The 26,789-nt window shown below is 56.4% G+C and overlaps 1 protein-coding gene across 2 annotated transcripts; it reads left to right on the top strand.

The window, feature by feature from the left end:
• The first annotated feature begins 1,095 nt into the window (after window positions 1-1,095).
• On the top strand, window positions 1,096-26,612 carry SYNGR3 (synaptogyrin 3). Of its 2 annotated transcripts, none has more exons than XM_086622329.1 (4): window positions 1,096-1,194; window positions 12,960-13,200; window positions 19,765-19,907; window positions 25,372-26,612. In XM_086622329.1, exons 1-4 carry the CDS (start codon window positions 1,096-1,098, stop codon window positions 25,711-25,713), a joined length of 825 nt encoding a protein of 274 aa, XP_086478455.1. In that variant the 3' UTR covers window positions 25,714-26,612. The 2 variants fall into 2 exon arrangements, with proteins under 2 accessions (XP_086478455.1, XP_086478456.1); XM_086622330.1 differs by lacking the exon at window positions 25,372-26,612 and adding an exon at window positions 21,706-22,321.
• The last annotated feature ends 177 nt before the right edge of the window (window positions 26,613-26,789 follow it).

Here is a 26,789-nt window from a genome sequence, read left to right on the forward strand (position 1 = left end):
AGGTGTTTATCTCAGGGGACACGAGGTGTGCATCTGCAGCAGAGGTGAGCTGAGCCGCGTGCTGACCCCCCTGAGCTCCAGGGCACGGCATCTCCCTCCTGCCCACGGCCCAGGTACTTACAGCCGCATGGGTTGCCCTGGCTGTAGCACAGGTAGCCCTTGCCATTGCACGGTGACCCTTGCAACACCCCCTTACCCCTGGCCACAGCACGCCACCCCCAGAACCAACATGGTGACTGTGCCCGTAGCAAGGTATCCCGGCTGCGGCATGGCGTCCCCAACCACAGCACGCTGTCCCCAGCTGTCACACAGTGACTGCGGCTGCAGTGTGGTGACCCTGGCCTTGGTGCCATCGTTCCAGCTGTAGCACATCTTCCTCGGGTGTAGCATGGTGCCCGTGGCCGTGGCACGGTGTCCCCCACCGCGGCACGCTGTCCCCAGCCATAGCATGGTGCCCATGGCCATGGCACGGTATCCCCCACCGCAGCACACTGTCCCCAGCCATAGCATGGTGCCCATGGCCATGGCACGGTATCCCCCACCGCAGCACACTGTCCCCAGCCATAGCATGGTGCCCATGGCCATGGCACGGTATCCCCCACCGCAGCACACTGTCCCCAGCCATAGCATGGTGCCCATGGCCATGGCACGGTATCCCCCACCGCAGCACACTGTCCCCAGCCATAGCATGGTGCCCATGGCTGTGGCATGGTGCCCATGGCCATGGCATGGTATCCCCCACCACAGCACGCTGTCCCCAGCCATAGCATGGTGACCATGGCTGTGGCATGGTGCCCATGGCCGCAGTCCGGTGCCACTGACTGCCCACGGTGCCCACGGCCGCCCCCGCCGCCCCGGGGCGCAGCTCGGGCCCGCCGAGGAGGGGGGGGGGGGGGGGTGGAGGCGCGCCGGGCGCGCGCACCTGCCGGTGCCCCGCCCCCGCCCCTCCCCGCGCCCGGCGGGTGGTTCCGCCCGCTGCCCGCACGCGGCGCTGCGGACGAGCCCACGCGGGAGGCGCGCGGGGGGGGCGGGCAGGCGCGGGGCGCGCGCGGCGGGTCTCGGCGCGGCGCGGAGCGGAGCGGGCGGCGGGGGAAGATGGAAGGAGCCTCCTTCGGAGCGGGCCGGGCCGGGGGGGCCATCGACCCCGTGGATTTCCTGAAGCAGCCGCAGACCATCCTCCGGGTGACGGGCTGGGTAAGGCGGAACGGCCCGTTCCGGCGGGGAAACGGGGCCGCGGGGCTCGGCACCGGGTGTTGGGCAGTGCCCGGGCACCGGGCAGCGCCCGAGCGATGGGCAGCGCCCGGGCGTTGTGCAGTGCCCGCGCAGCGTGCGGTGCCCGTTGCAGCGTGCGGTGCCCGTTGCATTGTGCCATGCCCGTGCCCGTGCGGTGAGCGGGCAGCGGGCAGCGGGCAGCGTTCGCGCGACGCGCGGTGCCTCTGCAGCCGTGCGGCGCTGGTGCAGCCGCGGCGGGTGGTGCCCGGTGCCGGCCGGGCGGCAGGGCTTGCCGGCTCCCGTGGGTGTTTGCAGGGAGATTCCTTGGGAGCGGGGCAAGGTGCGGTGGGTGGATGTGCCGTTGCCCCTTGCCAGTTTTATCCCTGGTAATAAAAGGCGAGGGGATGGGGGTGTAAATCAGGAGGCGGAGGACGTTTTACTTCCTTCCACGCTCCGTGCATGTGTGTGTGTGTGTGTGTAACAAGAAATGCGAGAGCCAGCTCTGCCCCGCTCCCCCAGTTCTGCTAAAAGATGGCATATTTTCTGGCCGTTTCCCATGGACGGGTTCGTGCTGCGGAGCGGAGAGCAGGAGCTGGAATATGCTGTGCAGCGGCTCAGGGAAGGCTTCGCTCACCAACCGTCTGTGAATAAGCAGCACGGGGGGCTGCGCACTGATGCTCACGGGGGCCGTGGTGCCCGGCTGCCCGAGGGGCAAGGGCACCTGCTCGTTTGCCTCCCCCAGCCCGGATTCACCTGCTGAGCTCTGCAAGTGTGCATGGTCCTGGGAGCTCTGCAATGCCTGGCCCTTCCCAAAAGCCCTCGGTGGGGAGGGTCTGCCTGGCTCTCACCGTGCTGGCTCCTGGCTCCGGTGCTTGGCCGGAGGCTGTGGCCGAGCCGAGCCAGGCCTGGGGGGCTCATCCTCGCCCATGCCGTGCCTCTGCTGTGCGTGGAGGCCCTCGGCCACCTGCGCTGGCTCCGTGTCACCTTCAGCAGTGCCAAACGCAGGCGGTGAGCAAAGGAACGGTGTGATGGGAAGATGCTGTCCCCCCTGCTGCCCTCCTTCCAGCCAACACGGCGATCGCGTTTATGGGGCTCTCTGGGGTGGGGGGCCCTGGCCGAGGCCCTGCACAGCACGGCATGGAAGCATGTGCTTATCTGTAAGCACGTGAGCAATTCCAGCTGTAATCACATGCTTAACATTAAACCACATGCTTAAATGTTTTGCTGGATGGGAGCCAACGTGCTTTCCAGGGCTTTGAGAGAGCCCCCAACTCCATTACTGGAGAAGAACAGAGGCCGGTTATGGATCTGGAGCATCCAGCTTGGGGTGGATGGGGTGTTTTGGGCAGGATTCGGGCACCTGGCAGCATCATTTCCTAGAAGCTTGGCCTCAGTCCAGAAAACTTGGTCTGGATCCACCAGGATCTTCCTCGATCCTCCTTGAGTGGCAGTGGCAAACTGTTGGCAGTGATGTTGGTTTTGGGTACGGTTAGATAAATTGTTGACCCAGTGCTGGTGAGTTAGGCCCCTCGTAAAATAAATCTGCCACCATGCACCCCAAGAGCTCACTATCCTTGTCGTACAGAAAGGGATCGGACACTGCTGGGAAGCAGGAGCAGAATATGGAATACAGAGATAAAATAAAAATTCCAGCTTAGAGGATATTCATGCGTATAGTCACTGGCTGGTTTATTCGATGGCAAAGTCACTCGTTTCAGGGTTCTGCCTTCACAGGGAATCTGGAAACGGAGTGGTTCCGACTACAGAAATGCATCAGCTTAACCCCAAACAAATGCAGGGACCCACGGACGTGGATGAATGTGGGATGTGCACAGAGCTGTCCCAGGCGTAAATGTTTGCGGTGCTGAGTCGGCGCCAAAGCCCGCTGAGCTCAAAGGGACTTTTTTGCTGTTTTCGGTGGGCTGGGGGTCAGGCCATAGGAGCTCACCTCAAAAGCCCTTTTTGACAGCTTTTCCCAGGTCTCCCATTTACTGGCAGATCTGTCGGGGACCCTTCTCTGTTGCTGCTCCAGCTGGGGGGTTCAGAGCCCTGGCTGCCCTGCGCTCGGCTGTTGCAGTGCCGTTACCTGTGTCTTAAACCAGTTCAGCATTTATGGCTCCTTTCCAGTGCGAGCAGGGACTTCAGTGGGGTGAGAGGTGTGAGTGGGGCTTTCCCACCCGCCTGCTTGCGTGGCCATCGCTCTCTCCTTCAGCTTTGCTGCTCTTGCCAGGCGAGACCCGCGTCAAGATGGAGAGCTTGGCCGGAGGAGGCAGCCAAAAGGGTTTTCCTGCGAGATCTCTGCTGCCCTTCTGCTCTGCCCTGACGCTCGTCATTGCCGCCCCGGGAGAGCGCGGCAGTGCCGTGGCATGCAATGGCGTTGGCACCTTACCGCAGCGTGCTGGTGGCCGGCCGGGCGGCACGGGCTGACGCCTCGCCGTGCCGCTCCCTGATTGCCAAAGCAAACAGAGACTTTCCCGGGCTCGCCTGCCTGCCAGCACGGGGGACACGAGCCCGTGCCAGCACGTAACAGCCATGGAGGGTTGTTTGGAAAGCCCTTGACTGAGGCTTTCAGGTGTTGGGGTGGGTTTTCTTCATGTGGTTTTCCTTCCTGTGCTTTGTTGTTGCGTCTTTTTAAACGTGTTTGACCTGTGCAATCGGAGCAAACCTCGGAGACGTAACCCTGCTGCGCGTACGACGTTACGTTCCTTCGGAGTGAAAAGCTGGGAGCTGCCTGGGATGTGCTGGTTTGGGTGGGAGTACAGGTGATGGAGAAGCACCTTTGCTGCTGATCTGGCTGATGGCCATCGCTGGGGTTTCGTGATGAACTACCACCAAAGGAGGGTCCAGCTCCTTTTTATGACTTCGGGAGCTGCTTCGGGGTGGGGAATTTGGACCTTGCGCTGGCAAACACCTAAGGGACTGGCAAGTGAATGGTGACTTCAACGTAGAAATCCCCAACTGTAAGTGATGGCAAAAGTGGTTCCTGCTTCTACCTGACATTACTTGTGCTGACAGATGCAGTAATTCTGAGTATCTGAAGGGAAAAACCCCCTCCTGGCATGAGCTGTAAAATCAAAAGCTGGAAAGAACCATTTAACAGTTCCTCATTCATCTCTTCCCCCTCCGTCTAATGCAGTTTGTCAGATGAAGATGTGATCGCTTTTGTGGTTTCCTTTTGAGACTTTTTTTGCCCAGCAAAACAAACTCGATATTCATGAAGGATGCCCGCAGAATCATGAGTTCCTTTCTCTGTGACTGCCAGCACCGGTTACTTTCAAATGGCCACGCAGCTTTGCAGGGGCATTGTTCATTTAACGTAGGTTTAGGTTTGACTTTTAAAAACAATTCTGGAAAATATTCCAGTAACGTAAATGTTTCCAGTAATTCCTGTGAATTTCCATAAGAACAACAGTAAAAGCCTTATTTGCTGACATTTCGATTTTCGCCATAAAAGCTGGAAGCCCAAATACATATGGTTTGAGATGGGGTGGATGTGGGTGGAAATGCCCATCGATGGAAGACGAGTCGGAGTGGTCAGGCGCTGCGGAGCTGCCCTGCCCGGCATTGGCAGCGTGCGGTGCCCGGTCCCACCGGTGCAGCTGGCTTGGAAGGTCTGGAGCACTCGCACCTCTCTCCACCCACCCAGCCATTCCCTCTGCCTCCGTGGAGCGCAGCAGGAGATCCAGTCCCTATTTTACTACAGCTTAGAGAAATATTTAAGTATTTTCTTTAAAATGGTTGTTTCTTGCTCTGACAATCCCCTGTTGCAGCCTGCATGACCTGCCCGGCTGGACAGTGGTGCCTGCAACCTGCGCGTCAGCCTGACCCTACCTGCTGCCTTTTTCTCTTGTTTCTTAAAGTCAAATAAATTTGTAGTTCATCACCTGGATCGCTGGAGAGAGTTTTGCCTATGCAGTATTTTATCTCATTGGGCCCTGTGTTTTGTTTGGGATTTCCTTGCAATAGTCTTATGCTTTTAAGAGCAGAACCTTCGTTAAAGGACTGGGCTAGGGCAGCCAAATCTGATTGCTTGGCAGAGGCACGGCAGCAAAGTGGCCGTCCCTGTAGCCTTTGATACGTGATAGGGAACTTTTATGACCAGAGGTTACTTCGGCTGGGATCCAGCAAAGTCCTTATGTGCTCAGCTTTGCACTGGTATGGGTCTTGGTCCGTAATGCAGCAGATCGTTGTCTCTCAGCAAGGCAAATGCGCTTTTACGAGTTGTGACTTTGGTAAGGGATGTGCCCGGTGATGGTTTGATGTGCCAGGAATAGGTTCTTGGAGGGAGGGAGCGGCCCTTTCCGTCCTGGTTCAGGTTTGTTTTGATTCTCCAGGGGGTTGGAAAGGGCAGTATTTGTGCTCACGGTAAAAGGTGTGTTTGTTTTTATCAGAAAAAGCAAGCTCAGGAGCAGAAGACCCAGGCAGTGAATGAAGAAGAATATGGCTCTAGCATTGTCGCTACCGTGCACCCTCAGGACAGAGGACTTCTGAGGAGTTTCCCACCCGGGGTGAAGCTGCAGGAGTGCTGGTTTGAGGTGCTGTGGGGAGTACGTTTGGGCTTGCAGGGCTCCAGCACACAGCTCTTGTAAAGGCTTGGAGCTGGAGCCTGCAAAGCTCCCTCGCTGGAGCAGACCTTGCCAGCTCCAGGTGCCCTGCAGACACAGATGGAGGTGGCTACTTGGCACACCCAGCACTGGGCTGAGAACTCTCCAGGAGACTTCCATGAGAAATACAAGGTGGGAGACCTGGCAAGCTCTGAAATAGCTCCCATGGCCTTGAGGGGTCTCACTGACTCTCGAGCACTTGGGGCTCTTACAGAAGATCTGCAAGGCTGGCCGGGCACTTGAGGAGCCCTCAGCGATGCTAAGAATCATGAGCATGATCTTGGCTGCTCTGAACTTTGTCTGGTCTTGGCTGCTTTTTAGTAGGGTCACTAGATTTCTGTCTAATTCTCTCTTTCCATGGGCTGTAGATTAAAGGCAGAACTTAAATTTAACATTTTTGGTAATGGCATTATACAGAAGTTTAACTGCATCTGAGCTTAAAATGCTGCTAAATTATCATTTTCCTGTCATCACTGGCTCCAAACGCTGCCGGCTTGCCATGTGCTCAGATTGCGTTACTAGATGAGGGGCTCTGAATGAGCGCTGTGTTTCAGCCAGCATCTCTTGCCACATTAGAAAAAGTAATTCAGTAAAAATCAGTCATGTGGTCATCAATATGCATCCTTCCCGAGCTGATTAGCCTGGTAGACATGTCCATAAACCTATTACAGCCAGCATCATACCACCTCTTTCCATGCCAGAAACTGCATCAGGCCTTCGCTTTGTGGTCGTATCCGTAGTCCTCGTGGGAGAGCTGGCAGTGCTTAAAGTAGTTCTTTAGTCTTCACACCCTCCAATAAATTATGCAGATCTGTGCTGGAAACTTCCTTGTGATTGACAACTGTAAAGATAAACTGGAGAGGGACCCGGGACCTGATTCCCCCAGAATTTGAGCTTAGTGGGTGTTGAAGGAGGCTGGACCTCTGCCAAGGGTCTAACTCATCTCTGAGCGGAGTGTCTGCACGAGGTCCGGTGGCTACTCAAGGCAAGGGCTTAACTGGGGCTTGGGAAAACGCTCGGTGCTGGGTGGGATTGTGCCTGTGCTGGTTTGACCTGAATTGTTTTCCCTTCTCATTTGGCACCTTCCCGTGCTGGGTGGTGGCTCGAGGAGGGGACAGTGCTGAGCAGGGTGGCATCTGCCTCCCTGATGCTCGTGTTAGAGTGGTGAAGGATCACCCAGACGTCGGTGCCAGCTCTTGTGTACGTGGGGTCCGTGCCCAACACCGTTGGTCGTGAGCTACAGCTGAGCAAATTAGCGGTGGGTTATTTTTCTTTGTGCATTACATTTCCTTGATGTTCGCATTAATGGCTGCTTGCATGTGTAATCAAAGCAAGGGTTTGCAGCATCCTACAACCCCACACCTTCTGGTAATGTTTTTTATAGGTCCCAAATCAAAATACAGTGCATCAGCAGTGGGAATGTCTCACCTTAAAATGGCTGAAGCTTTCAGCTTGTGCTGTCGTGCGTTATTTGCCGGTTTTTCCTCGCCGTGGCTGTGCACAGACCGCGAGGTCTCCCGAAGCACATTTTAGGTGCCTGGGCTACAGAAGCCTAAGAGCAACGTGGATGAAAAACGTGTGTCCTGGGGTCCAGCCGGCTCAAGCCCCGGGAGGGGACGTGGCTCTGCAAAATGTAATTACAGAACGGAGCCGGGCAGCCTGGCCGGCCACCTTCTGCCAGATGGTCGGGATCTGGTGCGGAGAAGGCAGCCGCAGGTCTCCCAGCTTTGTGCACACCGAAAATGGTGTCTCCATCGCGGGGCGCACAGGCATCCCCAGCACCCTGGGCTCCTGCCAGGGTCTGGCAGCGGCTGCGGGTCCAGCAGCCGGGGCACGAGTGCCTGGGCACTGCCAAGCAAGGAACCTGCCCTCCCAAGCTGCCCCTTTCCTTTTTTTTGGGGGGAAAGAATGAGGTTTCACTCCATCTCCTGCTGCAGGGCTGCCTGCCCGCCGTGCGCCATCACCTCCCTGCCCCTCTAGCACAGCCCCTGCCAGGGCACCCACCACCACGGGGCACCGGGTGCTCAGTCACGGGCCCCTGCACTTAACAGCCATTGCCAGGGAGGACAAAAGAGGCAAGAGGGCTTGCCCAAAATGGGGTGAGTGGGGAAACTGGGAGGTGGGTGGCAAGCAAGGAAAGCAGGTGAGATGCACATGTGGGTCCAGCACTTTGGCTACCAAAGGCAGCCTTGGAGCTGCAGGCTCCTGCCCAGACACAGCATCCAGCCTTGGGTGAGCAGCATCCCTGCGGTGCTCTCCCAGGTTTTTAGGGTGATACTCAAAACCCCTCTGGTTTCAGCTTTGCACCAGCCGTTTGCCAGGGTCGTCACGGCTGGCGTACCCAGACCCTGGCACCGATCGCTGCCGACACCTGTCCCTTTGTCCTGCGTTACAGAAGTGCTTGCTGGCCTGGCGAGGTGGCCTCTCCTGCTTGGAATCAAGCTTTAAACTGGGGGAGCTGGGCAGCCAGTTTTCATTAAGAAGCGAGGTCCTTGTCTTCTCACAGGTTTGGTGTGACATGAAGCTCCATCTGCTCTTGCATGAGCAGCTGAGCTGCATCATTTTGGTTCAAAGCTCTTCATGCATCTCCCGGACCGGCGTTGTTCTCCCTCCCAGGGCGTGACAGGCACAGAAGCTCCTTTGTGTGGCTGAAGTGCAAGTCTTAATGGAAAGGATGGGAGAAGACAGCTTTCCTCCTTCCCATCCCTCCCCGCAGCTGAATGCAGAGAGGAGACTAATGGTCTGTGCCACTGGAGCTGCCGGAGCCGCCGGAGCTGTGTGCCGGGGGCTCCCAGCCGCTCTCCGACACCAGGCAGAGGCAGGGGGCTGGGCAACCTGCACACCAGGCTGCTGGCCAGGAGACCCCGAGCTCCAAGCAGATTTATGTGAAAGCTTTGGCAGGTGGGATGCGATTTCATACTGGGGTGGCTGGAGGTAGTCCAGTTTTCTTGCTGAGTCTTGCACCGGTTCACCCAGTGAGAGCAAAATTTGTTGCTGGTTGTGTTGGGTTGTTCATCTGGAAAACAGAGTGTCCTGTGAACGGTGAGGTTCCTTCACAAAGCCTGTGAGATATGGAGAAGAGCTGTTAGAAGGGGAATGGCCATGGGACACAGTGGCTTGCAGGGCAGGTGCCCCCGTGCTGTGCGTGCCAGCGACCTTGGCACTTGGTCCCGAGTGCTGTCACAGCCCTGCCCGGTCATGGGGACTGCGGTTTTGGGGACCGACCTGACAAGCAGGAAGAGGTGGGAGTCAGAGGAGCACCCCTGGAGAGCAGGACCCCTGCATCCTTGCCCAGGACCTGTAGAATCTCTCTTGCACTGGAAAATCTGACCTTGTGTTATTGCTTTCAAGTCTCTGATGAACTGATTGTGGGTTTGAGCAAGTGCAGCTTGTAGAGGTGGTTGGAAAATTGTTTTTCATGAACTTTTGGAAAAAAAAGTGGGTTTTATTTTCCCCCATCTACCCACATTTTCTCAAAATGTCTTTTTTTCACCTATACTTAGAAAGACAACGCCCAGTCTATTCTCATTACAATGTTTTACCAGCACCAGTTGTTGTGTTTTGTTTTTTTTTTTAAGAAAAACTATAACATTTCTGTCATGGAGGGAGGGGGAGAAAACCCATGGAAAGACTTGTTTGCACTGGAAAGCATGTTTTGACAGGAGTATTTCAGCCAGCGCTGATGTTTTGAGCGCATCTATCAAATGTGTGCACTTGCAATTCGTTACTATTTTGGCCTCCCGAGAAGAAGCCGTGTGTGCCACGCTGCCGGTGGCACCGAAACGCTGCCGGTGGCACCGAAACGCTGCGGGCAGCACCTCGCTGAGGGTGTCTCACAGAGTGAGTTGCTCAGGTCATCCAGCCCCAAGAAAGATGCTTTGGAGCAAACTCCTCTGGAGTTTGAAGTTTGGCAGTGAAACATCTGTTCTTTCCCTCTCCATCCCAGACGCGCTGCCTGGGCATCCTCCGTCGGCAGCTCCAGATGTGCAAACCTGCGCGCGGGCAGCCGGGCACCCTGTGTTGCCCCCTGAAACTGGCACCCCAAAGCACGACGGAGAAGTAGTCCAGGTGGTTAATCCTGGGAGGACTCAGTAAACTACTTATCGGAGAAGCTGAGTACAAGTTCACTGGCCTGCCAGAGAAATAATCCCGTGGAGCCAGAGGTTCTCAATTATTCATGTTTTCCAGAATCACATTATTTCTTCCAGGGCCTGTTTTATAAATGCTGCTGCTATTTCTGACGGTAAATAACAATTTTGCATTATTTATGAACAGATTTTTACAACTGCTGATATTACAGCTGCTGCCAAAGCACTGGGAAAATTATTATTACTGTTTGTTGTTGTTTCTTTCTTACAATGCCACCCTCTTGTTCCTTGCATCACGATGATGTGCCCGTCGTGGTGGGACAGCCGAGTGCTCTGTAAGTGCCGCGCCAGCGAGGAAGAGGGTGCAAATGCAGGCAGTCACCCTCGGGTCGCCGTCGAGCTCGTGGCTGGTGCTCGGAGCTGAGACGAGCCAGGGATGGATGGGAACAGGACCCTGAGTAGCAGTTGAATTTGGAGAGGAGGAAGGTCTGATTATCTCCCTGTGCCAGCCGTGGAGAGGTCCGTGGGGCATACATACTTCCTACCCTCTGTTAACGCTCCAGGGGAAATCAAAGGTTGCACTTGAATTTCGCAGATGCACATTTGGAAACTCACATTTCGAGGAGGGTGTCATTCAAGAACGGACTAATTCCTGGGGCTGAGGAGCATTGCCAGGGCAGAAACCCGCTCCTGCTGCCAGTCACATAGGCAGGGACAAGTGCTCACCTCTGCCAGGGTGGAGATGCTGATCCTTTTGGCTCAGCAGACCGTGGAGCGAATAGAGCAGCGCAGAGCTGGTGGGGCTCTAGGGCAGCAGTGGGAGGTACATGAGGTGTTTTGATGGGAAGAGCCCCAAAGAGCTGCAGCCGGGACCCGCTCCGCTGCCTTTCATTGCCACGCAGCGACGGAGCGTTTCGGGAGAGCCTGGCTGCTTGATTCCCTGCAGCCTTGGCACACCGCAGCGTGGGGATCTCCGGGCTGGATACAACGTGTTGTTCCTCCTGCGCATCTTCAGGTAGCTCAGGGATGCTGGATAAATTAGCAAGCAGGGCTTTGAGCTTCTCCACCACCTGACACAGGCCAGCTCAGTGCTGGCCTGAATTTTAAGTGCTAGAAGCAATAGGACTCTGGTGTCACTACCAGAGCTCCTGGCTAAAAGATGAGCCCTGCCCTTGGTTGTCCTGCTGGTGGGTTTCTGGAGGTGAGAGTGAGCATGGTGCAACCTGCTCATCCATCACGTGCTTGCAGATATCAGCATGAGGAGCTGGTGGCAAAGTCCTGGGCTTGAGGTGCTGGGGTAGCTGCTTGCAGGAGCTCCTACATGCCTACCTGCCTCAGGTAGGACGTACTCCAGAGACTCTGCTGCTTCTGCTCATCATTTATTTCAGAGAAAATAAAATATCCCTCACCAATCCTTCACATTTTAGTAATTCAGTCCCTTGCAGATCCATTTCTGTGTTCTTCAACTTGGAGGAGACTTAGTGGAGACGGTCTGAGAGGTGTGTACTAATGGGGCACTTGCATTTGTAAATAGCTTCAGGCAGAAGAAGCTCTGGCCCAGCTTCACCCCAGCACTGGAAGGAGTTTGGAGGAGAGAAATCCAGATGAAATCCTTTGGGGCAGGCAGGAGTGAGACATTTGGCCAGTGCTTGGGTGAAAACGTCTATCATGATGTTGTGTTCAAGAGTGGTTGGAGCTTTCTGAATGGTTTGCTCTTAGTGGCTCCTGCTCCGTTTCACCCAGCTCTGCTGACACTGTGCTCCGGGGGGTGCGGGGCTGCAGGAGGTGGCCCATGGGCAAGCAGCAGCTCTGTGGGCGAGATGCAGGTGACTCTGCAAAGGCCACCGGCTGCCGTTTGTCATGCGGCTCTGCAGCTGCCGCCTCTGTCTGTCGCCTGTCTCGGTCTCGTGCCCTTCGTGTTGTGCTGTTACTGCAGAAGATGGAACAAGGCTTCCAGAGCGGGAGCTGCACCGTTCCCGGCCCCGCTGCTGCTCCCGCACAGCCGCCGTGCCGGGATGCGCCGGAGGAGCCTCTTATCTCTCCGCCTGCAGACGTGGCCTCCAGCGGTGTCCTGCGCTGGTGGAGCGGGGAGGCGTGCAGGGATGCGGGGAGCTGGTGCTAGCAGCAAGGGACAAGATCAGAGGTTCACAGCTGGATGGAGGGGTGTCTGCGTGTCCTGCTTCCCTCCCTGCTCTCTGCCTTGAAATCCGGACAGCGGTGCAGCACTTTCCAGGCTCCAGAGGGAATTGCAATGCAGCAGGTCCCGTGGCTTCCACTTGCTGCCTTTGGTGTCGGAGGGATGGGGGAATTACTTGAGTGTGCAGCATCATGAATGGTGTTCGTTTAGGCAGCCGCTGCGTGCTGCCATCCAGCTCCTTCCCTGCCTGCAGGGACGTGAAACACCCTCGGGTCCCAGCAGTGGGACCTTAGCAGCCACCAGCAACCCCCCCCACACCCTTTTGTCCCTCCCAAGGCTGAAACCAGGTCACTGGGTAATGGATGCAGGCGCTGCATCCTTCAACACCTGCTAAGCCAGGCGAAAAATTGCCCTGTTGTTCACGGGGTAGCCGCTCCCCACCTCCCCACCCTGCCGTGTCCCGTCCCCCCTCCACTGGCCATCCAGTCCTTCCCTGGCTCAGCCTGCTGAGCAGCTCAGTTATCCTCTGTATCTTCATTTCTCCCCGCTCCGCAGTCACCCAGGGGGGTTTGTCGAGCGCAGCCTGACAGCGGAGAGCAGCACGAGCAGAAAGGCTGTGCAGAGACCTGGCCCATCTATTTATTTTTTCCTTCCCCAGCCTGTCTGGAGAATAACATCTCTTAAAACACTCTGCAGACCAAGCTGCTGAAAGACAGACAGGCCCACAGCAAAGGAGGACTTAGGTACCATCCACCAGCCCGTTGCTTTGGGCCACCAACCAGGCGAGAATCGGGATCTGTCTAACAAATGCCATGTTGCCATGGAGTCAAAGACAGGATTGAACGCATTTATGTTGCTGTTGGAAAACAGAGTTAGATGTAAACAGCAGCAAGTTGTGTTTTCTCCTTCCTTCTGCAGATCTTCTCCATCGTGGTGTTTGGCTCCATCGTGAACGAGTGCTACGTGAACACGGACAGCCAGAACCCCGAGCTGTTCTGCATCTTCAATGACAATGAGAGTGCCTGCAGCTACGGCATCGCCGTTGGCATCATTGCCTTCTTTGGCTGCGTCTTCTTCTTTGTCGTGGACCTCTACTTCCAGCAGATCAGCAGCGTGAAGGACCGCAAACGGGCTGTCCTGCTGGACCTCGGCTTTTCAGGTACATCTTTGGCTTTGCTGCGCTTGCGAAGGACGATGCTGGCTCCGTGGGGTGGTTGCTGTGCCCTGCAGCTCCATGCCCGAATCCTTCCCTCTCCTTCCACGGCGTGGCACAACCGTGTGCCTCAGTCGGGGGCACAGGGGTGGCAGATGGGTTGTCCCATCCAGCCATGAGTTCAGAGGCAGCATCAAGGAAGCTGGTGTGTGGTGGCTTGGGGACAGTGGGGTGTCCCACTCGTCTGCGTCACTTCTGTAGCTGGAGTCATTCGCTGAGCTGGGTTCAGTGAGGCCACCCAGAGAAGAGAGGCTTGGTGGTTGCAGCTCAGAGACCAGCCAGGGCGTTTCCCCCCCCCCACATCTCCTGTTTCTGGCTCGAGCAAATGTCGTTTCATCAGTTACATCTGGGCTTGTTTTCACTTTGTGCACGTGTGTTTTGGAGCAAAGCAGAAACGTGCTTCTGCATGCCACCGTAATCCCCCGCTGCCTCCAGGACCGCGGTGTGCAGGTGGGTCCGGGCTTCCCGAGGGCTGGCACGGCTCTTCTGCACCATCTTGAGCCCCTTCACCTGGGCTCATCCATGCCAACACAAGTGGCCAAGATGCCTTGAGCCGGGAGAGGCTGTCTCCGCTCCGGTGCTGTGCGAGTTGCCTGGCTGAGTTTGCAGCTGATGTTCTCCATTTCCAGGCTCTCGAGTTCGCAAAGTCTGAAGGTGATTTATCCAGCACAAGATTCATAGATTTCATAGATTTCTAGGTTGGAAAAGACCTTAGAGATCATCGAGTCCAACCATCCCTAATCCCCATTAAACCATATCGCTAAGTAGATCATCCACCCTATTCTTAAACACATCCAGGGATGGGGACTCAACCACCTCCCTGGGCAGCCTATTCCAGTGGCTGACAACCCTTTCAGAGAAGAAATACTTCCTAACATCCAACCTGAATCTCCCCTGACTAAGCTTATACCCATTTCCTCTTGTTCTATCACCCAACACTAATGTAAAGAGCCCTTCCCCTACCTCCCCACCATCTTTTCTCAAGTATTTGTAGGCTGTAGAGTCGCTGATGGCTCTCTGGTCCCGAATGAAAACATCTGTCATCGCCTCCCTGCACTTGCGTGTTTTTAAGGCTGTTCTCTCCTTGCTGGAAAGCTTATTTCCATGGTACTGGAGCGCCCGTGTCCAGCCCTCGTTGGGTGACATTTACAGCCCCTTCCGCAGGGCTCGGTGCCTGCAGCCCTTCGGTTCCAACGGAAGGGGAACATCCCATCATCTCCCGGCGATGCTGCGCGTAGCGGGGCGAGGCTGTGATCCTCTCTGCCTCCCACCTCCTGACAGCCGTTCCGTCCCCTGCCAGGCGTGCATGAAGCGGGACCGCTCTCCATCTCGGCCTCGTTTCTCTTTCGCGCTCGTCGTGCATCCCGTACACGTTCCCGGGCTCCAGCAGCGAGCTGGAGGAGACAGGTCCTGCCCTGCAAAGCCTGTGCCACCCAGGGGCTGCGCTCTGCCCTGGGACAGGCTGCAGTATTGCACCAGAGGTCTGCGTTGGGAAATCCACCCGGCGTAGCTGTGCTGCCAGCAGTGACACTTCATTACCCCGGGATCACCCTGGGTCAGTGCCTGAGCTCCAGGTACGTCGGGTCTTCAGCTGGTGTCCGGGCAGAGACCTCCTGCTCCCTCGGGCCATCCCCTCTGCAGGCTTCTTGGTAGCTGCTTCCTTGCTGATGGAACACATCAGTCACTCAGGTGCAGATCTGTGGACGTAAGCCTGTGACCGACACAGGGTCACCCAAAGGGTCACCCACAGCTCCCCTCCAGCCTGGCATTGCCAGCAGCTCCATACCTTTCTTGCTTCCTTTGGACAATCTTCGCTTTCCCACTTAATGAACCGTTTCCCACAGGGCTCCCCAGCGAGTGCTGTGCTGGAATCCAGCCTGGTGCTGATATAAATGGGAGCGTTGTCTGGAGCTCTTGTAGCAAAGTCCATGGTCGAGTTGAACACGTCTCCACCCAGTGCTGTTTTTCCTGTCTCCTCCTAAGGCCAAATTCGGTGCAGTGCTGCTGATGTGTCCCTGCCCATGTCAGGGGGCTTGGAACTGGATGATCTTTGAGGTCCCTTCCAACCAAAACCATTCTGTGATTCTGTGATTCTATGTGCAGTTGCCACGTTGGCTCCCAGGGGCTGGTGCGGGAGCCACCTGGGAGCCTCCCTGTGCTCTGGCAGGAGGAATCAGTCAGTGTATTTTATCCCATCCCTTCACTTTTCTAAAATTAGGGCTGCCCCAAACCTTTCTTGCAGCCCCACTGCCGTAGCCTGTACACCCCTGGCACGGAAACGCCAGGCAGTTGGTTGCTCCCAGAATAAGCGTCGATACAGGCAGATCCCGCAGCAGAGGTGAAGCACGGGGGTTTCCTTGGCACATGAAGCCTCTGCAGAGATCACAGCCCACCGTACCCCTGCGCTGCTCCTAGCAGCCTCAGGAACCCGACCAGGAGGCAGAGCTGACCCCTGTAATTTGCCTTATTTAACTACCTCCACGTTAATAACCCCTGGAGACTTCCCCTGTGGGGCTCTCTTACGCTGTCCCCTTCTCATAGAATCATGGAATGGTTTGGGTTGGAAGGGACCTTAAAGATCATCTAGTTCCAACACTCCTGCCATGGGCAGAGAAATCCTCCACTACACCAGGTTGCCCAAAGCCTCATCCAACCTGGCCTTTTCCTCCCCACCAAGGATGGGATGCTCGGTTTCCTCCTTTTTCCTTGCAACCATTCCATCCTTTCTCTCCGTATGTGATGTCTACATTATTGCTTGACACAAAAGCCTTTGCAGCTGGGAAATAACCGGGTGAGGGACATGCTCGGGTACGAGGGAGCGTTGCAAACGGGGTGGTGGGGTGGTGGTGAGAGAAGCAGGTTGTTTCTGGCCCTTTGCCCGGGTCACCCAGGAGTCTGGTGCCAGCTGCCAGCGAAGCGGGTGTCAACTGGTGGTTCCTGTCTCTGGAGGTCGTGGGGGGAGTTAATGGAAGTGTTAACCCACAGCTTGCTGCACTTGAAGGAAGAAGGTCTTGGATCTATGGCGGATCCGCCGCCGAGCCAGCTGGGGGTAACGCTGGGGCACAGGCAGGGCACAGGCAGGGCACAGGCAGGGTGCAGGCAGGGGTGCAGGCAGGGGTGCAGGCACAGGGTGCAGGCAGAGCACAGCGCTGTGCAAACAGCGTTTGCGACTTTCTCTTCCATCTGCTCTTCCAGCTGCTCCTGTAGACAAGCACTTGCTTGGGACCAGGCTGTAATTATGGCTGTGACACGTCTTTCCTGGTGTTTGCACTCTGTTGTCTGCAGATCCTAAAACGATAATTATCTGCTGGCTCTCGCGGTGCTTCCTGGCGTTCTCCTTCTCCCCGGCGTGCTGGAGGGTGCAGAGCTGCTGCCGTGCCTGTTTCCAGCTGGAGTGGGGACCGGCACACGTAGCCACGCCACGCTGCTGTCAGCTCAGCCCTCTTCATGAGGTTCTAAAATTCGTGGGTAGCAGGAGGCACCTCCAAAACACCCGTTTACACCTGATACTGCGGATACACCGGGGCTGGGTGCAGGCACTGCCAGCCCCTCGGCAGGACCGGGACCCCGTGGGTGCTGGACGAGGGCACAGCGGTGTTGCTGGTGAGGCAGCGGGTGGGAGGGGAGTCAGCCGCAGTCCTGCACCTCCGATTCACGTTATTGGGTGCAAAGTCTCATCTCGAAGGAGCACTGGCAGAAGGTGACCATGATCACAGATGAAAACAAGCGCTGGTGCAGAAACAGAAATAGTTCCCGTAGAGCTCCCTGCGAGGTCTGATCTCACACGCTGGCGAGTGTCAGTCCTCCAAACTCTAGACAACGCCTGGCTGGTGTTTCTGGAGATGCTCTCCATGCTGGACCCTGGCTGCTGTGTTGGCAGCTATACCTACCTCCCTGCTTCGCCAGGGTACTAGAGGGAATCTTTTTTGTTCTCAGGGATCCAGGCAGAGGTGGGTGTGGAGGGGAAAGGCTTGTTTCTGTGTTGTAAAACCTCCGGGAAGTCCACATGGAAGGCAGCAGAAGTGACCCCAGCCAGAGGTTTCTGGCTGAGGAAGCTGATGGTTTTAGCACTGGGCAGCTCAGCGTCTGGTGCATCTCAGTGTTGCAGAGGAAGTTGATAGCTGCAATACCCAGCGCAGCCGGTGCACGCCCGGAGACGTGCATGATGTCATTTTAACTCTTGAAAACCCTTAGAAGACACCAGTGGTAGTTGAGGCGTTGTGCTGCTGGTCGGCGGGCAGTCCCCGTGGCATGGCTGTGACTCGTGCTCTGCGGTCGTGTCCTGCCCAGGGGCGTACGAGGGAGGACGGACTGCACCGCACCGAGTGTTAAACAAACAGTCCTCCTGAACAAGTTCACCTTCTACAAACCAGTGGCACAGCCCTGTCCTGTTGGAGAACCCCCGTGTCCCTCGGTGCCAGCCCTGCATGTCCCTGAGCTTGTCCCCGAGCATCCCTCTGCTCCCCACAGTGCAGCTCCCAGTTAGCCTCTTAGGAGCTGCTCTTACGTCTCATCTCGGGTCCTTTGACTCCCAAACACCGCTGTCTCCAGGAAAGTGTGTATTTGAGCGAGAAACTCCTGACTGAGCCTTGCTCCTGGAGCAGGGGAGGGCAGCGCTCCCCGCTGCCGTGCCGTTTGCTCCTCAGCAGTGCGGTGCAGCACTGGGAGATGCAGTTCAGCATGTCCTGCACCGAGACCTGCCAGGGGACCACTGCCCACCACGCTCACCACGTACCGGTCACCCGAGCTGCAGCCAGCGCCGTATCTCAGGCATGCATCTTGCTGGGTCCACCTTCAGAGGTTGGATCTGCTTCCCCTGGTGGGGCACGGCTGCTGGCAAAGCCCAGTTAGAGCAGAGCTGGGGAGCTGGAAAGCATCTCTGTCCCTGGGGATGACCTTTGAGGAATAAGCCCCAGAGGTGCTGTTTAACACTGCTGACTAGTGGATCACCCTAAAGGGAAGTGAAAATATATATATGCAGAGATTTGGGGCGGTTTTGGTGGCAGCAGGAGCAGTTTTCAGCAAAAAGGGGCTGTTGGATTAGTCTGTAGTTTGGAGAAGGAAAGGCTGGGTGATCCTGGCTGGAGGTTGTGTTGCCATGAGGGCAGTTCAAGGGTTTGGGCACAGCCAGGCAGACAAAAGCATCCACTGGTCGGGAAGCCCCAGGGCCCATCATGCACGAGAAGGAGACGAGGGCTGCGTTTTCTGAAACTGCAGGTCGAAGCAAATTCTACATGAAAGGATGTGGATGCATCCGTGCATTTTGGGTCGTACTTGGGAACAACTGGCAAGATAAAGGGGAATAAAGGAAGCTTCTTTCCTCTCCTTGCAGTCAGACTGTGCTTTGCAGCCGTCTGCCCCATGGGACCAGCAGCGTGGCTGCTCATACTGATGTGCTGATGGTCCTTGGGAAGATGCTGGGCAGCTCAGCATCCTGCCTGCCGGTGCCCAGCATGCACTGGCACCCGGAATCGGCAGGTGGGGGGACTTTTGTGCTCAGGAAAGCTGGAGACCCTTAAACCAGCATCATGGAAGGCTCCAGGTTGTGCAGCTCCTCTTCCCAGCGCTGGAAAGCATCACTGCTCCTTACCCTGTGCGTTTGCGACTTGCTTCTCGGCTGTTTTCTGAGCTCCTTGGCATCAGGCAGTGCTGTTGGCTGGTGATCGAATTAGGGGAGCTGCAGCCCTATCTTGCTCAGCCAGCTTTGGTTCCAGTAAGGAGGAATCACCAGCGTGTTTTTGCTCAATCCTGCAGAGCCCAGAGAGGCTGAGCAGAGGAGCGTGGTCGGTGGAGGGCAGCAGGGACGAGCAGAGCTCTCACGTGAAGCCCGTGTGCCTCTTGGCTCCATGGGCTCCCCTGCCACATCCCTGCCCCGGGCATGGCACTTGCTGCTCTCATGGCATGCGCTGACATCCCAGGGTCCCTCGTGACCCCCGTGTTCGGAGCAGGGGTTAATTTCTGTCCGTGTTCCTGGGTGATTGTTACTCCCCTTCTTTTAAGCTCTCAGCTGTGTCCTTGGCCCAAGGCACAGCCCATGGCACAACAGCCGTGGAACCATCTCCGGCGCCAGCCCAGCAGCCCGGTGCTGCTCCCGGGAGTGCAGGCTTCTTCCTGGGTGAGGTTTGCAGTTTCCAGCCCGAAGTCTCTAAGAGCTGGTGGTGTCCAGGGAGCAGAGGGAGTGGTGGGTTGACATGCTGCGGTGCTGGAACTGAGTTGGTAACACCTCGACAGCTGTGAGTGGGCTGAAATCCCACAGACTGAGGTCTGCGTGTCCAGAGAGGGTGTGCTGTCCCTGTAGGTCTTGGAAATCGGGTTGAGATGTAGGTGAGCTAAACTTCAGGCAGGCAACACACTGGGTGACCCTACAAGGTTCCTGCCATCCCTGTTTTTTGGTGATTGCAAATCACCAGCTCCTTCTGGGCCACGCCACAGGCCAAGGTACCCAGGGAGTCCCTGCAGCAGAGGAGGTGGTGGGCAGGGACAGCACTGACCAGCTCTGTTCTCTTTCAGGTTTCTTGTCCTTCCTGTGGTTTGTAGCCTTCTGCTTCCTAGCAAACCAGTGGCAACGGACGACGATGAGCAAAGGGGTTTCGCAAGGAGCAGACGCCGCCCGGGCAGCAATCACCTTTTCATTCTTCTCCATCATTGTCTGGGTGAGTTCAGCTTCGGAGCCGAGGTGGGGAGAGGAGAAACGAAACCTGCGCTGAGCTCAGCGCTGAGCTGGGAGGAGGAATCTGGGGCACGGTTTGGAGAAGTGAATCCTGGTGGGCAGCAAGGGGCTGTACTGAGGAAACCCTCCAAACAGAGATGAAACTTGCAGTTTCTTACCCGGGAAGCATCAGCTCAGTCTCTTCTCGCTGGGGAATTCCAGACTTCCTCTTCTCCTGCGGCTGGAAAGTTGTGTTCCCATCGAAAACGTGTCGCCAGCCACGAGCTGCCCTCATTTCAGGGCCTCGTTAGACCCCCGGGAGCGGTTTGGTTTGAACCAAACGAGTCCCCAGGAGCGGATCACTGCGATGAGCCGTCTCACGGGATGGCAGGGGGATTTTGGGAGCTCATCAGCTCACCCCTGGGGGAAGCCAGGCTGGCTCCTCTGCTGCCCAGCCCAGAGGCAGGGGCTTGCAGAAACCCCCTTTGCTCCTGCTTTTAGGCTCTGTGCATCCCTGGGGCTGCACAGTGGCAGAGGGACCCCTGCCAGGGGTGCACAAAACCCCGCGGGGCCCCTCGCCCAAAGCTGCTGGACCCCACGTGTACCTGGGGGTGCCTGCACTGCTCGGGGGGCTCCTGCTCCGGAGGTTGCACATGGAGGAGCAGGGGTGGCCCCTGTGTCACCTCCACCCCTTGTCCAGCTTTTGGCAGGGAGAGAGCACCCAAAATGTGCAATAATTCCGTATTGCCTTAAAAGAATTGGGGCAAAAGACAGTCAGAGGCTTTCCAGCAGCAGGCCTGGCTCCAGTTACTCGCCAGTTTAACTGCTCCCTGCTCTATTATTATCCAAATAAATCTCTTTTAATCCCAGCTCCCTCAGAGCTCTTGCCCATCGCCGTGTTGCCAGGCTGCCCGTTTGATCCAGGGAGCTGGGTGGGATGCTCTCCCCCATCCCATCAGCATCTGCTCCCACCTCAGGGAGGGCAGTGGGGACACTGGTCCGCTGCCTCCGACATGGAGGCTGGCCGGGCTGGGGTGGCACCAGCAGCCCCTCCACTGGCACTGTTAACAAACCTGGCTGCTCTGCCCAATGGGCACACAACCAGTGCCAGGGAGGGCGCTGGGTGGTGGTTGGGAAGCCGTTTTGGTGTCTGCAGGTGGGTTTCTTTTATAAACTAATTGAATTGTTAATGAAACCTCCTGAAATAAGAGTGAGCGGGGTGCGCTCGCAGCTCTGCCACCCGCGTTCCCCACGGTTTGCGACCTGAATACTGGCAGCCTGGAAGAGGGTGAAGGAGTCTCGGCAGAACTGACCTATTTTGCTGGCTGGGGGCTTGGCAGCGTTCCCTCCCTGCGGCAGATGGGTTTATTGGTGCCAACGGTGCCAAATCTGCATGGCCGGGGACCCGAGCCCAGGCTGCGACTCCCACCCCAGACAGAGCTTTGGAGGAGTGAACCTGTCACATAGAAATGGCATCTTTAGCATTAGGGTTGTGGTTCGGGGTTATTTTAGCTCTTGGATATAACGGAGCGGGGCCAGCTGGGGATGCTGCGATGTGCTCGGAACTTTGCAGTGAGCCGGGGGGGGAAGTGGGTCCTGGGGGGCATGGGGTCCTGGGGGGTACAGGGTCCTGGGGGACATGGGGTCCTGGGGGGTACAGGGTCCTCGGGGATGCAGGGTCCTGGGGGGACACAGGGTCCTGGAGGGCATGGGGTTCTGGGGGGACACAGCATCCTGGAGGGCACAGGGTCCTGGTTGCAGTGTTGCCATCCCCCCCCCAACCCTCCTCCATCCCGCGGCAGGTCGTGCTGGCGGTGAAGGCGCTGCAGAGATACCGCCTGGGGACGGACATGTCGCTCTTTGCCACCGATCAGTTCGCTGCCGACCCCACCGCGCCGTACCCCGGCTACCCCACCGGCAGCGGCATCGAGAGCAAAGAGACCTACCAGAGCCCCCCCTTCACCGAGACCTTAGACGCCAACCCGAAAGGTTACCAAGTGCCAGCGTACTGAGGGGCGGGTACCGACAGACCGAGTCGTGCGGCGCAGTACCCGTAACCGGTTGATTGCAAATGTATTCAGTCCCATTTCCTCCATGTGGCGAGTCAGTGCTGGGTTCCTTACTATTAGCTAGTTGTGCAGTGGATTCTGTACAGTGGTCTTGGTTCTTGTCTTACCTGTCCAAGGGTTTTCTAAAAGCAGTGTTCCCTCTAAGTCGGAAGGAAGGAAGGTTGCTACCCCATCACCGCCACGTGGCGAAAGATGAACAAACTCTCTCTCCGAGGCTCGACGCCGGGCAGGCGGTGTTGGGCTCTGCTGAGCGCCCGGGAAAGCCCGGAATGCCTTTTCCTGTTAGAAAACACAGTAGCCGAGGAGTCGTCATTGATCTCGTTCTTCCAGAGCTAACACAGAATCGGGCTCGTGGTGGGGAGGGTGGGTGGGCAGCGCTGGGGAGAGGGGCTCCTGCGGCGGAGCTTTCCTGTCCGTGTCCCACGGGAAGTGCCAAATTAACCAAGAAATAAGTGGTGTCTGTGTTACTTTTATTTGTATATATTTACTGTACAAAAAAATGAATAATAATCCAAACCGGTGTTTCAAACTTAGCTTAGGATGGGAGCGGCATCGGGGGGGCACAGCGGGTTGGGGTTTTGTGTCGAATGTCCAAACTGCTCCTGGGTTCTGGTTGAGGCTGTAAAGCGTTACTGTTTGAAACTGGAAACCAGTTCAGCACTAGTTGGCTGCTAATTGGGAATAGCCGTTTATCAGCGGAAAATACGGCGCGTCGCAGTTGCGCTTCTTCACCGAGGGGCTGGGGATGTTCACGGATTTACAGATAGTTTCTGGTTGGCAACGTGGAATGCTCGTGCTCGAAAACACCCGGAGCTACCGACAGCAAAGGGGTGGGTGTCTCAGCGGCTCAAAGTCCGGGTCGGTTAGGAGTGGCATTGAACTGGTGTTTTTATACTGGGAGCAGCCGCCGTCTGTCGCCAGCTGCAGCAGAAGCTCAGGGGTCAAGGTGTGTTTTTTTCCCCAGAAGTGGGGAATTCAGATGGAGAGTTGCAAAGACTCGACGGGCCATTGGAGTCCGTCGTGTCGGGGCTCACGGCAAATAGTGGGAGAAGAGAATGAAGGAGAAACGCCCGGGTGAGGGGCTGAGTTTTGGTTTTCAGCTGCGAAACTCCTGCCTTGTCCAAACCACGTAAACGTGCAAAGTCCCGTAGATCCTTGTCAGCATCCTGCCCGCTTTCCCTGCCTGCACGGGCACTAAGGACCAAGCAAAGGAGCTGAACCTTGAATTCCCACCACCCTGGTGGCAGCTCCGTCCTTAGAGGCCGGCGGCTCTCCCGGCAAGCCGGGCTTTCGTCTCGCCGGATTACGCCGGCAAAACGTGCCTGCTGCCTTCTGACCCCGTGACGAGCAATAGTGACCGGACTGCCCCAGCGTTCCTCGGAGCAAAAACATCCAGCAGGTATTTTTTTTGCTCCCCGTTAACACGGCTCATTTCTGCTGCTGAATTGCAAACCGGTGCGTGAATTGATGAGCAGCACGTCTCGTCACGTGGGGACGGAGTTGCTGGACCCCCTGCTATCCCGCCGGGTTAAACGTGCGTTGCAGCGGAAGTCGGCTTCGCCGGAGCCTCGCAGGGATTTTTTTCACGCAGCATTTCCCGTTCGGACACTTCTCCCACGCCACTGCAGCCTCCTCCCACGCAGCGTGGCCGCACCGAGCCCGGGCATCCCACCGCGGTCCCCGCCACGGGCTTTCCCAGCGGGGACAGTGGTATCTGTCCCACTGGCCACCTTTGCACCCACTTCAAGGTCCAAGCAGGAGGGTGCTGCGCTGGTTTAGCCGTGGTGCTGCTTGTTTGGCTCATGCAAGGAGCAAGGAAGAGGCAACTGGGGGGCATCTGCCAGTGGCCTGTGCCAGTGGGCTTGGTGAACAGTGAGACATCTTTGCATGGAGCAGACCAGGGACACCCAAACCCCGGTACGGTGTAAGCCGAAATTAGTCATGGGACCCTTGTGATTTTTGTGGAGTCAGTCTGGCTGGGGAAAAGGCAAAGGATTTTAATACAGGGTACGGTAGAACTGTAGCAATATTTTCCTTAGAGGGAACACTGAAATTTTAGCAGCACAAACAGTACTTGTGTTAATATTTTAGCAAAATTAAAATCAATTTAAATGTTTAAATTGGTTGTATGTGAGATAATGTTTGTTCAGTACGTTGTAATTTTTCTAACTATATAACTGTTCCAGAATTTCCTTGTAACCGTAAAGAACTAAAGCTCTGTCTGACTGCGGGACGTGTCCTGACCCCTGGTGTAACCGTGATGAATATTACAACCTGTGAATGTACGCACCGAGGCCTGCCTTGCCTTTCTTTCCTCCCAGCCCTCCTGCCCGCCGGCGGTGGGACGCAGAAGGGACGCGCACCCCCGCGCACGCCCCACGGTGCCAGGGCTGACCCTACGAGCAGGGGGCGCCTTCAGCCCGACTTCAGCCCCCAGCTGAGGCACCGTTGTTCTTCTCGAGGTCAGGGGCTTGTTACAGCTCCCCAAAAGTCAGCGGTACCTTCAACACGGTGAGCGTGGAAGGACCTGGCTGTGTTTTGCCAGGCAGGAGAGGAGGAGGAGGATGGAACTCGGGTGCCCGAGAGGCTTCCTGGCAGCGGGAAGGCAGGATGGATTGCTCCTTGATTAAACCAGAGCTGGGAATAACGTGTCCAGCCACGCCAAGAGGCACCTCAAGGAAGCTCCACCGTGCTCCCTCTGCCACCAAAAGCATCAGTGAGGCGGGGAGGATGTCCCTGCTGGGTGGCACTGGGCAGGGCCGGGTCAGAGCCAGTGCAGGGGCTGCTGTGCCGACAGGCTGGCAGCACGTGCAGGCAGCCCAAAATTAGTGAGATTTTACCAGGCAATAGGGATGAGTTTGTGTATGTAGCAGCTGCGCCGAGGCTGCGTCAGCCAGGCAGGACGGGACAAGCCATAATTAACATGGTACCACAACGCCTTGGAAAGAGCGTTTGCCCACCTTGAACTGGTTTGTTGGTGAGGCTGTTGCTGAACTCCTGTGGCAGCACAGACTGGCCACCGCCGAGGCCCCGCTGAACCACACCGCGCTCGGCAGCAGGGCGAGATGCCAGCCCCGGCCCAGCCAGCGTGCCATGCGCGTGCCCCTTGTAGGAAATCCTCTTCCCAGGCTCTTCGCCAGCCCCCGCTCGCTGTTCCGTGCCAGCAGTGCCACGCGTTCCCTGTCGTAGCACGTCGGCGTGTCCGTGACCGGTCAGGCAGACCAGTGTGTACAGGTGTGGACTGTAGCTAAGTACAACCTTACGGGCTCTTGGTTAGAGAATTAGATCCATCGGTGCAGTAACTGTAGTGAATTATTTGGGGTTCAAGTGTTGGCAGCATCACCTTCTCCGTACTTCTTTTTCCCACTGTTTTTCTCCCCGCGCATTCGCTGGTACCAGCAGCTTTTCCCTGAAACCCTCCAGCCCACGTCCCAAACGCATGCCCGGATCGTGCCGCGAGCCTGTGCCGTGCCAGCTGCTGCCCCCGCAGCCGTTCCATACGTCCTCCGCTCTCCTGGCGATCTCGGAAGCGCAGCAGCTGCCTCGAGCTCGCGGAGGGCAGGACGGCGCCGCGCTCCGGCTCCGCGTGCCGATAGCTTCCGCGCAGCGTTGGCACCGAATTCGGGTGTAAAGGATAGACCCAAACACTCCTGTACCGTTCCCGGAGCTGTCCTCTGCCAAATCACCTTGCTCCAGGAGCTTCTGTTGCGACAACACGCGTATCGCTCAGCACTCAAGTGACCCACATCGCGGGGTTTTGCATATTTTTTAAAACCTATTAGAAGATTTGAAAGAATTGGAAATTTTTCCCAATGTTTTAAGCTATTCTTAGCAAGGTGGAAGTTTTGCTTTACTAATAGTCAGTAAAAAGATGTTCCCCCCACTACAACGGTAGTTTCTCACGCGGTTTGAGCAGACCCTTCCCTTCGAGTCACATCTACAAGCATTTGGGATTTCGGTGCCTGCTCGGCCCCGACACTTTGTAGGACGAGTTTCCCATCTGTCCCTGTCACAAGAGCCAGTGACAACCATGGCTTTTCTTTTCTCCTTCTGTCAACCAGCGATCCTTTACGGGGGCAATTCGCACCCTTGTCTCTCCGCAGCCGCCCCCCCAAAGGGCACACGGCCGCTCGCTCCCAGCTCCCAGGGCGCTTCAGCAGAACTAACTGTGGTCACTGGCTCTTTGCCAGTAAATCACATCAGCACTCCCGTGGGATCGGTATTCCTCTCCCTAAAAAGCTACTGTAGGTATTTACAGACTTTCTCTCAGCCACCTTTGTTTTCCTGGGGCGCTGGGGAGAGCAGATGGGTCTAGTTCCACTCTGGTTTATTCCCAGTGCTTTTCTAGACAGGGTTTTGAAGACCCTCTCCCTCCACGAGTGAGGCTCAGGAACAGCCTTCACTCTATCAACTTGAAACCGCCGTTCTGCTGCCTGCGTTTTGTTGCAATACGCATTTACACCTCAGATTCTTTAAGCGTTTGAATATCAAACCGATACCAAATGTGGTTTGCAAAGTCAAGGGTTTTTTTTGCAGATACCTCTGTACATGCAGACCGCTTCCAAGAGTTGCAGTTGTCACTAAGCTGATGTGCATTGTAAAGTGGACCGTGTATGGAAATCAGTTAAAAATGTTTACAACTTTTGTATATACTATATATATATATAAAAATATCTTTTGAGAGAACAATCTGTGATGATGTATTTTCAGTGTCTGTGTACCAACTGCAACTTATTTTCAATAAAGAGTTAAAAATGAACAGAAGTGGGCCTGAAAAAAATTTGGTAATACTTTATTGAATCAGGTGAGCACAAGGA

The sequence above is a fragment of the Tauraco erythrolophus genome, chromosome 17, assembly GCF_009769465.1.
Source record: "Tauraco erythrolophus isolate bTauEry1 chromosome 17, bTauEry1.pri, whole genome shotgun sequence".
NCBI classification, from domain to species: Eukaryota; Metazoa; Chordata; class Aves; order Musophagiformes; family Musophagidae; genus Tauraco; species Tauraco erythrolophus.

Coding starts and splice junctions, on each gene's coding strand:
- SYNGR3 (XM_086622329.1), top strand. CDS start 1,096: ATGGAAGGAGCCTCCTTCGGAGCGGGCCGGGCCGGGGGGGCCATCGAC. Junction 1,195..12,959: donor TCCTCCGGGTGACGGGCTGG/GTAAGGCGGAAC, acceptor TTCCTTCTGCAG/ATCTTCTCCATCGTGGTGTT. Junction 19,908..25,371: donor TCTTCTCCATCATTGTCTGG/GTGAGTTCAGCT, acceptor CGCTGGTACCAG/CAGCTTTTCCCTGAAACCCT.